At 38.9% G+C, this 16562-nt stretch overlaps 1 protein-coding gene across 1 annotated transcript; it reads left to right on the top strand.

Annotated features, from left to right (window-relative positions):
* The first annotated feature begins 1221 nt into the window (after positions 1-1221).
* Positions 1222-11818, top strand: LOC124641537 (transient receptor potential channel pyrexia-like). Its single transcript, XM_047179634.1, has 11 exons — positions 1222-1327; positions 2576-2669; positions 3764-3961; positions 4811-5028; positions 5811-5992; positions 6726-6907; positions 8015-8240; positions 8584-8742; positions 8914-10041; positions 10208-10471; positions 10797-11818. The coding sequence occupies exons 1-11, from the start codon at positions 1261-1263 to the stop codon at positions 11598-11600; spliced, it is 3522 nt and encodes a 1173-aa protein (XP_047035590.1). The 5' UTR covers positions 1222-1260; the 3' UTR covers positions 11601-11818.
* The last annotated feature ends 4744 nt before the right edge of the window (positions 11819-16562 follow it).

Raw genomic sequence — 16562 nt, 5'->3', positions numbered from 1 at the left:
TTAAATATGGTTAAATATGAGTAGTCAACAACAGCTTAAAAAATCCTGGCAACAAATGTACTGTAAACTAGTGTAATCTATTGAACAACAAGACAAGGACTGGAAAATAGGAATGGCTTATTTGACCTTATTTAATGAGCTGGTTCAAACCCTGCAGCGACGCAAACTTTTTGCAAGTTTTTAAATTTTTATTTTATAATGTACTCAATATGCAATTTAACGCTGCCAGCCTCTTGGGTACACTCCCGGTAAGCAGCGATGAGGAGTTTTTTGATGCCATTTTGTAATTGTTTTTACATAGCTGTATATATGTATAAATAAGTATATGCAATTGATAAAAATTATGTAATTGATAAAAAGGTGAAGGAAAACATCTTGAGGAAACTTGGACTATGTAGTCTGAAATCACCCAATCCGCATTAAGCAAGCGTGGTAATTAATGAGGCCTGTGCCCAGCAGTGGGTCGATTAAAAGACTGTAACAGTAACAGTAACTCAATATGCTGTCAATATTTCCAGCGTCTACCTGTCAAAGTTTTCATCATCATCATCATCTCAGCCATAGGACGTCCACTGCTGAACATAGGCCTCCCCCTTAGATCTCCACAGATACCTGTTGGAAGCGACCTGCATCCAGCGTCTTCCGGCGACCTTTATAAGGTCGTCTGTCCACCTCGTTTCAAAGTTTTCAATATTGAGCAAAAATGAGCAGAAAATCACGTAAAGTAAAATGTTTATTTAATTCTATTTTCCGTATTTTTTTTGTTATAATGGCAACAGAAATACATCTACGTCCTACACATACCTACATAATCTGTCTATCATGATTTATGAGATGTAGCCTGGCGACAGACGGATGCTGAAGTCTAACAGCCAGTTTCTTCATCAAAAGTGAAAGCCAAAGTAATGTCATAAAGTAAAAGTAACGGTCAAATTCGTTTTTGCGAGGCTAAAATAACAGCAAAACTAATAGATAAAACGTATTTGACCGTTACTTTTACTTTATGCCATTATTTTGGCTTTTACTTTTGATGAAGAAACTGGATGTAAGTCCGTAAATATTGTCCTTATTTACCTTTAGGGCACGGAACCCTAAAAATACGTTATGATACACATTGTACGACCACAATTATTATTTTGTCTTCAGCGGTTTTGCAATATAAGGAAAATTGAGTATCTATAGGTATTGTCAATAAACAATGATTTACGCAAAACAAATTAGTATTTGCACGTATCTTTTAGCATAGACACGAATATAATAATGTTTAGAATGAAGAAAATTATAGGCCGCGACAAAAAGAGTGTATCTTCGTCTTCAGACGTTACAGGTAGGACCAAAGTATTTTTTTTTACAAAAGTTTTTTTTTTTTCATGTTAAAACAGCTCGGGGCTAGGTAACTATGCCAATTTATCTTAAATAAAACTAAGTATCAAAACTTTCCTTGTATAAAGTTTAGTTTTTCTTGTATAATATATCGGGTGTGTCGTTCATAATCACATTAAATGAAATGCGTTTATATACTGGTTAATATATGTCGATTAACAGAAATAAAAAAGAAATATACGTAAAAATAAAAAAAAAATGAATTTTTCAAACAAAGTTAATAGAATAAAAATGTGCGAAAATTAGAACACCATATAAAAGTCAGTCATTACAAACAACTGAAATTCTCCCTTGAAAACTGACAGCTATCAACTGAGCAAAACATTCGAAACTCCTAACTTTATCTCTGCTTTACACATGATGTTGTAAATTATAAAAACGAAAAATGGCTCCTGTGTTTAAACCACTGAATGGATTAGGTTATTTTTTTTTTACAATTCGCCATAGAATATCATAAAGTATATGTGATAGGATTTAATGTGATTATGAACGACACACTCTGTATGTAGATTTTGTGTGTAGGTACGAAAAATGATACCTACAACTTATCTAAATAAAATTCTAGCTGGTTCATGAAACGCTTAAGTTAAGTCGCTAACAAAGGATATTGTTTATTTTCCTTAAGTATTTTTACTGATAAAATAAAAACAAATAAGTACTCAAAAGTACCTATACAATGTGTTAGTTATATCCTTAAATGATGATGTCCTCCTAGCCTCGTAACAGTGCGTCGTTTGTGAGCAATTTGGACGCGAACTCGAAGCTACGCGGTGTTTCGCGAAAACAATAAAAATCCTTGTTTTTTTGATGTGTCTTACGTGGCCTACGCTCTCCTAACGAACCAAATTGTCTCCTAAGAAAGTAATGCACCAAAACGCGGGGTTTTCGGGGTACGAGGAACGTTACTGTTTTCGCCCTTTTTCTTTGGATCCGATATTTATTTGTAATACCAAAAATCTTTGACAGATATCTCAAAGAACCCGAACGCCTCGATGGTTCACTTGAAACTTATCGTTTTGGCCAAGCCCAACATAGGAATTTGACTTACAAGAAAGCGCCTGACCTACCAGCACTATGCCATCTCCGCTCGTCTTCCTTATTCCGTGGGCGTTCCGTATTGCCTGAATTCGCTTCGGATCGCGTGGATACGTCCACGTAGGATGCGTATTTTAGTTATTTTTCTCAATTTTAGATAACGCGACAGTCTCGCATAGTGGATGCGACAAATTGGACGTTGTGACCCACAGAATAAAGTCGAGAAGTCTGGACAACAGAACATCGCAGAGGTAACTGCGTACAATTTTTAACGTAACATTTTGAAGTTAGGTACAAACAATATCCAGATCTACCTATTTTTAACACATGATTAAAAACTTCCAATTGCGGACTGGACAGTTAACGTGCACATTTAGGGTCATGGCACATCATACCGGCACCGCAACAGCACCGCTCCACACCAGCATTTAACTTGTCATTCAATTAAGCGTTAAATCGTGTATATTATAATATATTTCGTAATGTCAATATGAAAAAGCCATCGGCGGGCAGTCAGCGCGCTTGCCGCTACCACACAACTCGACTCGCAGCCCGCGTGCTGCAAGCGAGCGGACCTTATGCGTACAGCGCGCCGACGGCATGCTCATTACGCGCCGACTCCGAGTCGGCACCGAAACAACGTCATTGCGTCGTGTTCAACCATAACTGTCTTAAAATAATATTGAGTTTGCGGTGACAGCAAGTTTACACCTCGCGGCCGGGGCGCGGACGGCGAGCTTGCACCTTGCGGACAACGCGTAGTTAGCGCGCTGGCAGCTAGCCGTAGTCTAAATTCGAGGCGACGCCGTGCTGCAGCTGTGCTGTTGCGGTGCCGGTATAATGTGTCATGACCCTTAGAACTCCTGAAAAAGGCTGTTAAGCTGTACTTTAACATTATTATCAACATCTGTAATCATCCTCCGAGCCTTTTTCCCAACTATGCCCAACTATGTTGGGGCCGGCTTCCAGTCTAACCGGATGTAAATACCTTGCATAAATATAGGTAGTGAGTTTGAAAAAATAAAAACCGGTCAAGTGCGAGTCGGACTCGCGCACGACGGGTTCCGTACCATTATTTATAAAAGCGCAGACCTGTTACCGTTATCGATATCGAGCAAAAATGAGCAAAAAATACGTTTGTTGTATGAGAGCCCCAAACTTTCTAGTTTTCGCTTTCTAGTTGCCGGGTCCCGTTTTAACCTTTTGGGTACGGAACCCTAAAATTCATGTCAGTTGAAGTCAATAAGGGGTCAATAAAGACACAATTGTGTGCAACTTAAATGATAGGCACAAGCTAAAAAAATCTCAGTAAATATAACTGACCAAGATCTGCCTATCCTTTCAGAGAAAACGATGAAAAAGTGCGCAAAAGCGCAACTGCTACGGGCATATTCCCAGTAGCAGTGGCCACGAACTTGACTTCCCAAGCCCTGGAGATACTCGAAGGTACTCTAACCATGAGAAGAAGTGCTACCCATGTCACTAAGCTGAACACCAGACTCCTGGAATCTATTCCTGGCGGTGATATTGCGTATATGAAACGGTGAGTTGGTCACAATCATTGTAGACCGTATGTCAAGGTAGTTAAGGTTTATATTAAATAATGGTCTTCAAATGCGCTCGCTCGCGCTTCCAGCGGTGTGCGCTGGGCCATAGAGGTATAGTTCACGCCTTTTTTGTCGTCAAGGAACATTCTGCTAGTATTTCTATTGCATTTTATAAGTTCGACGCGTATGTGAGTATGAAATGGAATCTATGATCATTAATTAAATCCTCTTCTATAGACCGAAGCGTCATGAAAATTTGCAGCTATGTGTTCTCGCCTCGGCCCGATTCATTCATTTATTTCCCAACTATGTTGGTCTGGGCTTCCAGTCTAACCGGATCCAGCTGAGTACCAGTGTTTTCAAGCGAGCCTATCTGACCTCCTCAATCCAGTTACCCGGGCAACCGGATACCCCTTGGTTCGACTGTCGTCAGACTTACTGGTTTCTGACTACTCGTAACGACTGTCAAGAATGTTCAAGGATAGCCGGGTCCTACAGTTTAACGTGCTACCGAAACAGTCATTGGTGTCCAAGATAAACTTAGAAAATACATACAAATTTTTTATTTTATTATTTTATTTTCAATTAATGTAAATATATTGTGAATAAATAAAAACGAAAATATTTGAAAAAAGAAAATACATACAAATTTAGAAAAGTTGCATTGGTACTTGCCTGAGCTGGAATCGAACAAACGCACTCATACTTGAGAGGTTGGCTTTTTCCTCACTAGGCCACCACGACTTTTAGTGTATGACACCCGATTATCTGTCCTAAAAAGTCCGACGCTCACGTCAGCCTAAAAGGCAAAAAGGTCCCTGAATTTACTTGTTTTTTTTTTGTAGACTTATGGCTATGGGTGCCAGCGTCAACGCAACTTGTCGATTGAACCACGTGTCGGCGTGTCATATAGCATCATTCTACGACAACGATGCGTTGGAACTACTCTTGAAAACGGGAGCGGAATGCACTAGAACCGACAAGCTGGGCAGAACGCCACTGCACTTGGCGGCCTGGGAAGGCAACGTCAAGCATATTACATTGCTGCTACATTTTCCTCGAGGTCTGTACCCTTATCCTGCATTTAGATCAAGCTGCTTTAAAATAAACTAGCTTCCGTATGCGGTTTCTGAGACAACTGCTATGTCCTTCTCCCGTGTCTCTGCTACTTCCCCTCTTATTTTCAGCTTAAACGGTTCAACCATTCTTGTGTAATAAGTGGTGTAACTGTCTTTATTTATATGACAGATATAACATAACAAATTACCAAATTGGGCTGTCTGTCCACGGAAGCGGTGCGAAGCTGGGTTTCGAGTTTCGACCAATAGAAATCAAAATCAAATCTTTTTATTTCACATAGGCCTTTGCAGGCACCTATGAAACTTCACATTAATTGCACGGTTCCAAAAAGTTGGTCTCATGGAGAAGAGCCGGCAAGAAACTCCATAGACTCTTTTTAAAAAGTAATATAGTCACAGTACAAACAGTGCTTTGTGTGCAAGTTGTGCAAGAAAGTTAAACTGTAAATCTATACAATGCAAAGGGAGAAGAATAAGTCGTTTAATTGCCAGGGAAGCCGCACATGGAGTGATGAGTTATCGCCATATTTCTTTATCGTCAACAAAGTCTTGAATTTTATAATAAGCTTTTTTAATTAGAGTGGATTTTACAGTGTTCTTAAATTTTATATCCGTGAGATCGGTTACAGTCTTAGAATGGATGTTATAATTTTTTTAAAGATTTTACGCAATGCTATTGGCTATAATATAACCGTTTCTTCTCGCCGCAGCCTCTTTTCTCTTCTGGGTCAAGCAACTTAAGATTTCGACTTTTATATTTTTTCAGCACTGACAGAAAGTATTTTAGATTGCGTTGCCTTATCCCCTAAAACTGAGGAAGCAGTCAGGAGACAAAGCGTGCCCGTAAACAAACTGACGAACGCACCATGTCAAATCAACGTGGACTTCCGTTTCCCAAACGACTGGATAGATGGAATGGAACACAACTGCAGAAACGTCAAGGAAATGGTATGTAAAGATAAATAAAGATTATTCAAAGTAGGCTGAAAACCAGCAGTTTTTGAAGGTCTTTAAGATAGCCCGCCCTTCACTACTTCCTATGTGTTTTTGATGGGAAGAAGACATAGTGGAACCAACTCACTAGCAACACAATTCTGTTTGTATGATTTGAAGAACAGTTTATATACAAAATATTAAAAACATTATTATACAAAATTATAACATCGTGAGGAAGAAAGTGTACCTGTAATTTTTTTTTTGTTTTTTTTGCTGTTTAACCTACACTATTGACAAGCACGTTTATCAGCTTATAATAAAAGGTGGACTTAAGAAGTTCTGGCTTAGACCATTAATTTGTTAGGTTTAGACCATTACTTGTTCGAAACGATGGTTTAAACCTAGTGCTAAAGTCGTTAGTTTTTAAATCCACGTTTACGAAAAATATGCAATCCAAATAATTGTGAGCAATTTGGATACGAATGTGAAGCGGGCGGCGTGACGCGAAAATAACAGACAGTCGATTTCTTTTCAAATGGCCTACGTGACGCTCGGTACGATGTGGCGCAGCGTAGGTTTATAATTGAATTAGCTTCGGATCGCTTCGTATTCATGTTCGCGTTAATTCACCTCGCAGGACACACCCTGAGATAGAAATGTTAATAAACCTGAGTATGCAAACCACATGACTAGCAGCCTTTTTGAAAACAATTTGCTAACTAACCATATTGTTGTTGTGTTTCAGTTGCCGATCTTCCAGCAAGGTTGGACAGCGCTGCACGCGGCCAGCGCACGCGCGCATCATCACTGCGTGCAGCTGCTACTTGCCGCAGGAGCCAACGCACATGCGCAAGACCTTCTGTGCAGGACGCCACTCGACGTCGTCGGCTGCGCACATTATGATGGACACAAAATCGAAGCGAACGAGTAAAAAAAACACAAATTCGATCAAATTATCATCATTCTCCTGCCCTTAACCCTGTTACTGTTATAGCCTTTTTATTGTCCCACTGCTGGGCACAGGCCTCCTCTCACACGGAGAAGGATTGAGCATTAATCACCACGCTTGCTCAATGCGGGTTTGTGATTTCAGACTATATAATCCAGGTTTCCTCAGTATGTTTTCCTTCACCTTTTTATCAGCCATTGGCGTACAAACTTAGAAAAGTTGCATTGGTACTTGCCTGCCCTGGAATCGAACCCACAACCTCATACTCAAGAGGTTGGTTCTTTACCCACTAGGCCACTACGACTCCGCCCCCTTATCCCAATCTTATTTTATTTATTTAATAGTTTATGTACACAGTTACACACACAGAATACAGCCAAAAAGAAAAATAAAACAGATAGTACCTACAAAGACCCAGCTTATTTCATGTGAAATCTCTTTCAGCAGGCCCGCCCCGGGGAGTTAGGACCAAAAACATGTAGATAGACTGTGTAAAAAGAAAAGAAGATTCAACTAATATTATTTACGGTCGGCGCTGTTTTCGCCTTCCATGATTATACAGCCTTCATATTCTCATAAGTAACATTTTTACCCATTTATAACTACTTGATCAAAATCCAATCATCGTTTCTTTAGTCGTCTTCTTCCACTATATCCATCCACGTTCATGCCCAATACCTCACAACTCAAATGTGATCAAATTATTGACCTCTTTTTATAAAAAAAAATCGGCCAAGTGCGAGTCGGACTCGCGAACGAAGGGTTCCGTACTATTATTTATAAAACGTTCCATAATTATAATTCATTCCATATTCTGTGAATATTTCAAGCATGTACCTGTTGCCGTTATCGATATCGAGCAAAAAAATCACGTTTGTTGTATGGGAGCCGCCCGAAATATTTATTTTATTCTAGTTTTCAGTATTTGTTGTTAAAGCGGCAACAGAAATACATCGTCTGTGAAAATTTCAACTCTCTAACTATCATGGTTCATGAGATACAGCCTGGTGACAGACGGACAGAGGAGCGAAAATTGTTAGGGTCCCGTTTGGGTACGGAACCCTAAAAATCATTATTTTTTGCAGTTTCAAGGAGACAGTGAAGTTACTAATAAAAGCGGGCGGCAGGTTCCAGAGATTTCATCATAAAAGCAATCCATTAGACACTCCTTTGCATACAGCAGTTGAGCTGGAAAGCGAAGGAGCAGTAGACGAGGTCCTGCTCGGAGGAGCATCAGCCACCGCTTGGAACAGCCAAGGACTCACTGCGATGCATGTCTGCGTTAAAAAGCGAAACAAAGAACTACTCCGGGTAACAATTTTAGATGTTTCCTCTTCCACGCCCATTCAAACCTGCCAGCATTAATTTTTGAACGCTAGGCTAAATCATTACATCGATTTTTCTGTCCCTATATTCCAATATCCCTTTGTAAATTTTCAAAACTACGCAACCGATTTTCATGGGCTTTTTATCGGATAGAGTGTTTCAAGAAGAAGGTTTATGTGTATAATACACGCATAATATAGTAGAGAAACACTAACAATAATTATCAGCTATAGAATATCCTACTCCGTTACCGAAGCGAAGCGAGGGTGGGCCATTTAGTATCTGAATAAAAATAAAACTCATATTTTTCCCTGTTCCCTTTTTATAGTTGCTGGCAAACCAAAACCCTGGTAATTTGGACCCTCACTTAGCAACGGTAGACGTGAAGGACCAATCGGGCGCCACCGTACTCTGTGCAGCAATCAAAGAAGGTTGGTTGCAAGGCGTCTGCATAGCTCTTGGTGCAGGAGCCAGCATCACTATGAAGGTAACACCACCCATAATAATGTAGAAAACTTTGTAATTTGTTGTCATCTTCACAGCCTAAAAACAAAGGCATTTAGTATCTCATTAAGCCATGCTTACAACCATGGAGTAGGTATAACAGAGTGATAGCATTCACTATAATAAAGATAATGTTAAACATACAATTTTACAGGAAAATGGAGAATCTTGCATCCACACAGCAGCAGCATTGGGCAACGTAGACATACTTCAAGAGATATTGAATATCGCAAAATTGAGCAACACTGTCGATTTTCGCAATGAGAAGGGAGAAACTCCACTATTCAAAGCAATAATTCACAATCATTTGGAAGCTCTTAAAATATTACTGACTGCCGGTTCTCATATAGAAACGACCGTAGCGAATAAGGCCAACGTACTGCATGTAGCTGCCGAACACGGTTGTGAAGAAATACTCAAATATTTACTTGAATACAACAGTCACGCTACAGCTATTATGGTTAACAAAATGGATAACGTAGGTCCACCATTGTTCTACGCAGTATTCAATAATCATCTCACCTGTGCAGAAATGCTTATCGCCAAAGGTGCTCAAGTACACTACTACGTAAATTGTAAGAACGCAATTTGCGAAGATACCTTGACATTTACGTCCCTTCTTCATATAGCTGCAAGCAAAAACTATTGTGAAATAGCAGATCTGATATTAAGACATGATAAGAACACTATTAACGCTCTCGATTCAGCAGATCAAACACCTCTACACGATGCTTGCTCTCACGGGAACAGAGAAATGATTGCTTTACTTATAAGAGCAGGAGCTGATCTCTCTGGGTTTCACGAAAGTAGAAGATGCAAGATGGTTCCCATCGATTTACTAATGAACAACTTGTCGAAGCCGACTGAATTTATGGAAGAAATGTTTGACTCGTACATTCAAGGTATGGGACTTCAAGAGTCTAAATGTGAAGTGACTGTGGACTTCAAAATGCTGGTCCCGAAGGAGTCCGATGCCAAACAAATGAGGGTGATCAAGGCTCTTCTAAATACCGGTAATAGATACGATCAGAATCGGCTTCTACTACATCCGTTGGTACAAAGCTTTGTGTATCTAAAATGGAAAGAATTTCTGCCGTTTTTTTACAGTATTTTAGCATTGTACGGATGTTTCGTCCTGTCTCTGAACGTGTTCACAGTTTCTGTGTTCTATTATACGGATAAAAACAAACAAAGCGGCAAGCAAAAAGATGTACCCTTAATATTACACAGCAGTTGGTGGATACAAATTACTTACTTGACAGTCTGCTTGATAACAATTCAGGTAATTACAACTTTCAATTTTAAAAAGCCAGCAAATTAGTATGAAAATAAAATGAATATTTTGGGTTTGGTTGTTTGTTCCTCAATTACGCTTTGACGGCTAAACGAAATAATGTATTTAACACACATAGATTGAGGTATAAAATTTTCTTTTCTTTGCTCAACAGGAGGTAATCTTCATAAAAATGAAAACTACGAGGTACCTTTTCAGTGTTGAGACCTGGTTGAAGTTCTGGTCCATCTTGCTGGCAGTAGTTTTGCTTCGTGTGGTATCCTGGGACACTGGCAGTGACCCACCAGAGTGGGCAAGGCTTGTCGCCTCAGTTGCCCTACTGTTTTCCTGGTTCGAAATGATGTTCTTACTCTCAAGATTCCCTGATTGGGGCTTCTATGTACTCATGTTTGGCAAAGTCGCCAATAAAGTTGTTAAGGTGAGCTAACTAGCAATCTTCTATACTATAGGTGAAAACGTTGTTTGTTCGGTCCGATTTGAACGCTTTTTTTTATTTTTTTATTTTACTTATTTATTTATCACAAAATTCTTTGAGTGTCCATTAACGAGATGTAAATGTCCATGTATCCAGAAAGTTCGTAAGTTATTTTTTATCTGGGTGCGCGGAAAAGTTCTTACGGGAGGCTGGTGTAACCGCTGACAGAAGCTATTTCTGGACCATAAGAGTATGAGGACTAACACATTATAATTAAAAACAATGTGGTATGTATGTACAAAAAATATATAATTTGTTTTTTTTTCAGATTCTGCTGTCATTCCTATTCCTCATATTCGGTTTTTCCATAACCTTCATGATACAGTTCCGTGCAAAGCCGCCGTTCGAAGGTCCGTGGTCAGCTTTCGTCACCACCATGGTCATGATGACGTCAGAGTTCGATTACCAGGACACCATAAGTAAGAAGAGTGCCATAGAAGTATCAGCATCAATCATAATACTAAGAATAATATTCATGTCATTCCTCATTCTGATTTCAATTATTCTTATGAATCTCTTGGTCGGTGTGGCAGTCGACAACGTCAATAGATTAGAAATCATAGGTAACATAAAAAGGTTAGAAAAGCAAATAGAGTTCATAACATCGCTAGAAGGTATTGTTTGTAACAAGTTTTTTAAGAAAATACTGCCAAGGTGTTTGTATAAGAGATGGTTGAGGAATAAGAAGTGGGAGAATGTGATAGTACTGCGACCTCGGAAGTCCACGTGCAGGAACTGTCGACGACTGCCAGCCCGACTAAGAGAAGCCATATTTGATCGAGCTCATTTGCAGAAGAAGCAGTCAGATGAAGTACTAGGCTCAAAACTTTTTCAAATGAAACTCGATGAAATTTACAAAGTGGTTGTAAACAAACAATTAGCTGACAACGAACAACGCATGGAAAAAGACAAAGCTTTGAAGAAAATTATTGATGAAATTCAAGAAATACGCTGCAGTGTAGAGTTATTGAAAACCTACTTGAATTCGAATAGACGACGAACTCTTAACAGTCAGTCGGTTCCATTATTAGTTCTTGAGTCACAAAAGAAACAGGAAACTATAAACTTGTAATTAACCTCTAGCAATGATTATATTTTTTTACTCCCGACCCTAAATACATCTGTGGCACTGTAGCTCCTAAACGCATGAATCGATTTAGATGCAGTTTTTTTTAGTGGTACTCAGATAGGCACGTTTTATCCGACGGTGCACAAATAATGACACAAACAACTCAGTCTTTGCATAAGTATAAAGTAAGAGTAAAAAAATAAATTGATACCAAAACTGAATTTATTCGTTTTATTTAGGTACCTACATATACCTAAATAGGTTTTACCCCTCTATTTAACGAACAATCACATTCTAAGATACAACAGAAGGGCTGCGGGATTGTTCGAAAGAGTTACCGCGGCCCTACATAAAAGGCCTACGACGGAACACGACGGTTTTTAGTCAGTAAGAAGACACATAGTCTCTTAACCGTACCTTGCATATACATATATGAAGTTTCTAAATTTGTTAAAAACCACGGTTATCTTTTTATATCTAATGATAACACATTTAGACGCAAAATTAATCGCCTTCCCTTAAAAATGCCCGTCCCTAAGCTGGAGCTTTTTAAGAAAAACTGTGCCTATATGGCTCCATTAATTTATAATTCTCTGCCTAAGAGAATGACTGACTTGCCGTACCTACAACAAGTTCTGTACTGCCCTTCGAAAGTGGCTAATTCAGGAGAGTTTTTATAGTGTTAAAGAGTTTCTCAACAAAAGTACATGTCGATTTGGTGCCCACTAAATGCCGTACCTTTTTTTATAACCAATAATTTAATTTAAAAATTAATTTAATTGATTAATATATTAATTAAACAGATAATTGTATAATTCCATTAGCTTTAAAGAACCATATTTTGCATACCCGTAATACGGGTGAAATATGTTTTGTACACTACAACTTACATAATAGGGTATTTTAGTCTAGATGAGAAAAAAATTAAAAGTGTATTACAATGATTGTTTAGAGGAAAAGCAATCGGGAAATGTTAGTTTCACTTCGTAAGGTACATAAATATATTTTTTATTGCAGTTTAAAGTTTTTAGGTTTTTTTATCTGTCTTTGAACACTACGAAATGTCGCCGCCATGCTAATGACGTCATTACAGTAGTAAACAACTTTTAACCAAGGGTTTCTCATATTTATATCCACTGGTAGATACTTGAATCCATAATTTGTCTGGTGTTTTTACACTAGTGTTCTCACATTCAGAAACAACACACCAACGATACGGAGCATAATTACTCATTATTAAAATTTTCAATATATATCAAAATATGTATTACTGACAGCTGTAGTTTGTTTACTAACGTAATGACGTCATGACCAAAAAACAATCATGGCGTCCGTTGTGTGCCGCGTTTTCGCGAAATACGCGCGAAATTTGAAATTATGATAAAACAATTAATTTATATTCGTACATAACGTGAGAAAAAAAAATATTTTTAATTTTTTAGAGATATATTAAGACTAAAGAATTTATTTAAGATATATTTCAAAAATGCATGTAATACCCTATTGTTAACACCTTATGTAAAACCATATTTCAAGCAAAATAAATGATTTATGATTTAAGAGTCTGACACTCCCTCACCGCTGCTAACCCACAGCAGGTCATTTGATGATTTTTGACGTCATTAAAAAAAATAAAAAATGGTTACAACAGAAAAAAACAACTTCTGTATGAAAACTGAAACTGGAACTGGAAATGGCTCTTCATATTTACCTACTTCCTTAGTTCCAAAAACTGGGGGATCATAAAGTTTCTAAAACCAGTGTATACTCATATCTGCACGAATGCAAATGAACAAAGTTTATGTAAAAGCCGGATTTTAAGAGTAACTAAGTTCCTAAGTTGCTACGACGCGGTCCCATTCATCATCATCTGCCTAGCCTTTCTTCCCAACTATGTTGGGGTCGGCTTCCAGTCTAACCGTTTGCAGCTGAGTACCAGTGTTGTACAAGGAGCGACTGCCTCTCCTCTATGAAACCATTGTAGTTACAACGCTTGTGGAGTTCCTGGTGCGTCAAAAACGAACAAACTGCGGATTTATGAATATTTCTTCTTACAGCCGCTCCCAATGGGAAATCTTGAGCAGGTACCGACTTTAGTTTGTACATAATTTTATTATTTTTAGGATTCCATACCCAGAGGGTAAAACGGGACCCTATTGTTTTCGATACTCTGTCCGGCCGTTCGTCCGTCCATCGTCCTTCTGTCACCAGGCTGTATCTCATGAACCGTGATAGTTAGAGTTGAAATTTTCACAGACGATGTATTTCTGTTGCCGCTATAACAATAAATACTGAAAACTAGAATCAAATAAATATTTTGGGGGACTCCCATACAACGTGATTTTTTTGCTCATTTTTGCGCGATTTCGATAAATATATATAAATATGTAGAATATTGTTTGGAAGGTACGGAACCCTTCGTGCGCGAGTCCGACTCGCGCTTGGCCAGTTACAATATTTTTTTAACACTTTGTTTTTGGTTTTACAAACTATGCAGAATTGTGTTGCACCATTGTTGAGCTAGTTCCTCAATTTCTTCTTTATAGCAAAAACATAGGAACTGCTGAAGGGCGGGCGTTTTTGGGGGCTGTCTCTTGTAAACTTGACCTTCGAAAAGTGCTGATTTTCAGCTTACTTTAAGGTAGAATTCCGTGGGTCGCGGCTTACGCAGCCGCGCGCGGCTTACGACAGTCGTCGGCCGCACGCGACAATAGTCAACCTATGAAAATGTATGGCGCCGCTGCCGAGGCTCGCGACAGTCGCGCGCGGCCGACGAATTTCGTAAGCCGCGCGCGGCATTGTGTTGAAATTAGTAGATTTTGTTCGTCCGTTCCCTCTAGTCGAAGTGCTAATTGATATCCTTGAAGAAGAAGAGGATGACGTATTGCTGTGGCTGTATTATGAAAATAGATTACCAATCGACCCTATTTTTAAAAAGTAGAAATGATGAAGGATACTACCCAATACTGATTCAAAAGCATTTGTATTGTAATGAAAACAAAAGGAAGTTTTGCCGACTAAATAAAAAACAATTCAATTCTGGTTTTACTAAAATTATATAGATGTTACTAAGCGCTAGACCATGTTGAGATGCATACGGCCGCGCGCGGCTTACGAAATTCGTCGGCCGCGCGCGACTGTCGCGGACCTCGGCAGCGGCGCCATACATTTTCATAGGTTGACTATTGTCGCGCGCGGCCGACGACTGTCGTAAGCCGCGCGCGGCTGTCGTAGCCGCTATCCACGGAATTCTACCTTTACATATACTTTTGATTTTTGAGGTTCAAAAACGAATTGAAATCTTCTTTGATGAATGATATCAGGAAGCCATATTTCACAAAAAAAAAACTCAATCTTCTATTGTCTGTCATACAGATGTTTTGATACCATTATAACACTTTCTTTTTATATTTTATTTATTTTGTTAGATATTCAACATTTATTATTAGAAATATTATACATTTTTACTCCTTATAATGCCTAGAAGATTATTTAGAAAGTTTAGGAGGAGGGAATGGCCAAAAGTAAGTTCATTTCTACTTTTATTCACTTCTCAAAACTATCTAAAACTATAGGATCATCAAGAACCATGAACAGGTCCAAATCCTATGAATATTATCATTATCATCATCCCCCTCTTATCTCAATTTTATTTGGAGTCGGCGCAGCATGTTTTCTCCATCCATAGTCATCTGCCATCATCTCACAAATAACATTATTTCTAATCATATCGACTTTCACACCATGCATCGGTTTTTTGGTCATCCTCTTCCACTATGCCATCCATCATCCTCCGAGCCTTTTTCCCAAATATGTTGGTGTTGGTTTCCAGTCTAGGATGTAGCTGAGTACCAGTGCTATACAAGGAGCGACTGCCCTATCTGACCCCCTCAACCCAGTTACCCGGACAACTATGCCATCCACGTTACCAATACCCAAAGCCTTCCTTACGAAGTGACTTCCATTGTCATCATCACATCACATGCCCATACCATGACAGCCGGTTTCCACGCAGCGTTGTTACTTTCAAACTTCCTCTCATATAATCATACTCTATCCATTCGCATAACACCACACGTTCCTCTTAGCATTTTCATCTCTGCTCTTTCTTGGTCTTTTATTTATCATGATTTAAAAAAGCTTTCACTGTTGAGAATCTACACTATACCCGGGTGACAAAGACTATACTTTATCCGGGTACGGAAAGGAATTCCCTCGAGAATTGCTTGAAACTTGGCACAGCTAGTGCTAAATAAAATAATACGAAGGAATGCGTTCTTTTTTGTATGCTCTAAATAGGCCGGTGTGGTCCTCTAAACAATTTACTGTGTTCACTTTCAGGAGTTCTCACAAGTTACAACGGATACTATCGATCGTATAGAACTCAATTTAAATGTTATCGGTTTGATGTATTTCAGGGAAGGTAAGTTAGGAAAATAATATATTTAGTTAGAATGGTTAGCGGCAACAAGAGCTGGACAAATCAAAATTTCCAAAAGTGCCCCAAAAGGTCATAATTTCTTAACATGATGATGTCCTCCTAGCCGATTATCGGCTACGGCGGCTGTTCTCATGTAAGGAGATCAGCCAACTGCGCAGGACATAATATCATAGTGCACAAGCATTTGCGCAGACACAGGTGCCCTCATTATTCCTTCACTCACATAGCCCGATGGGACGACATCCTGACATGACCGGTGAGAGATCTAACTCTTGCAGAAGTTATAATTTTTATCTCCGAAGTCAGCCATAGTTTTGACGCCCCACGCATACTCACTAGTGTCTTGTCTGTGGTCTTGCGCATACTTTGACTATTGCGCAATTATCAGTAGGTAACTTCAGATCGGAAAAGTTAGACGAGAACAATGCAATGTGTTTTATTCGTAGTCTTGCTAATCAGACTAATTACAGATGAGCCTATAATGCATACAATGCCTAGGATTGAAGAAGTAGTTCTAGCTAGCC

This window comes from Helicoverpa zea, chromosome 22, assembly GCF_022581195.2.
Source record: "Helicoverpa zea isolate HzStark_Cry1AcR chromosome 22, ilHelZeax1.1, whole genome shotgun sequence".
Classification (NCBI taxonomy): domain Eukaryota; kingdom Metazoa; phylum Arthropoda; class Insecta; order Lepidoptera; family Noctuidae; genus Helicoverpa; species Helicoverpa zea.
The sequence above is the reverse complement of the archived record's forward strand: the minus strand, read 5'-3'. Positions and strand labels throughout refer to the sequence as shown.

Bases quoted from the DNA above. Each gene is read 5' to 3' on its own strand.
- LOC124641537 (XM_047179634.1), top strand. From the start codon at position 1,261: ATGTTTAGAATGAAGAAAATTATAGGCCGCGACAAAAAGAGTGTATCT. The intron at 3,962-4,810 runs GTGAGTTGGTCA...TTTTTTTTGTAG, and splicing joins GATATTGCGTATATGAAACG to ACTTATGGCTATGGGTGCCA. The intron at 8,241-8,583 runs GTAACAATTTTA...CCCTTTTTATAG, and splicing joins GAAACAAAGAACTACTCCGG to TTGCTGGCAAACCAAAACCC.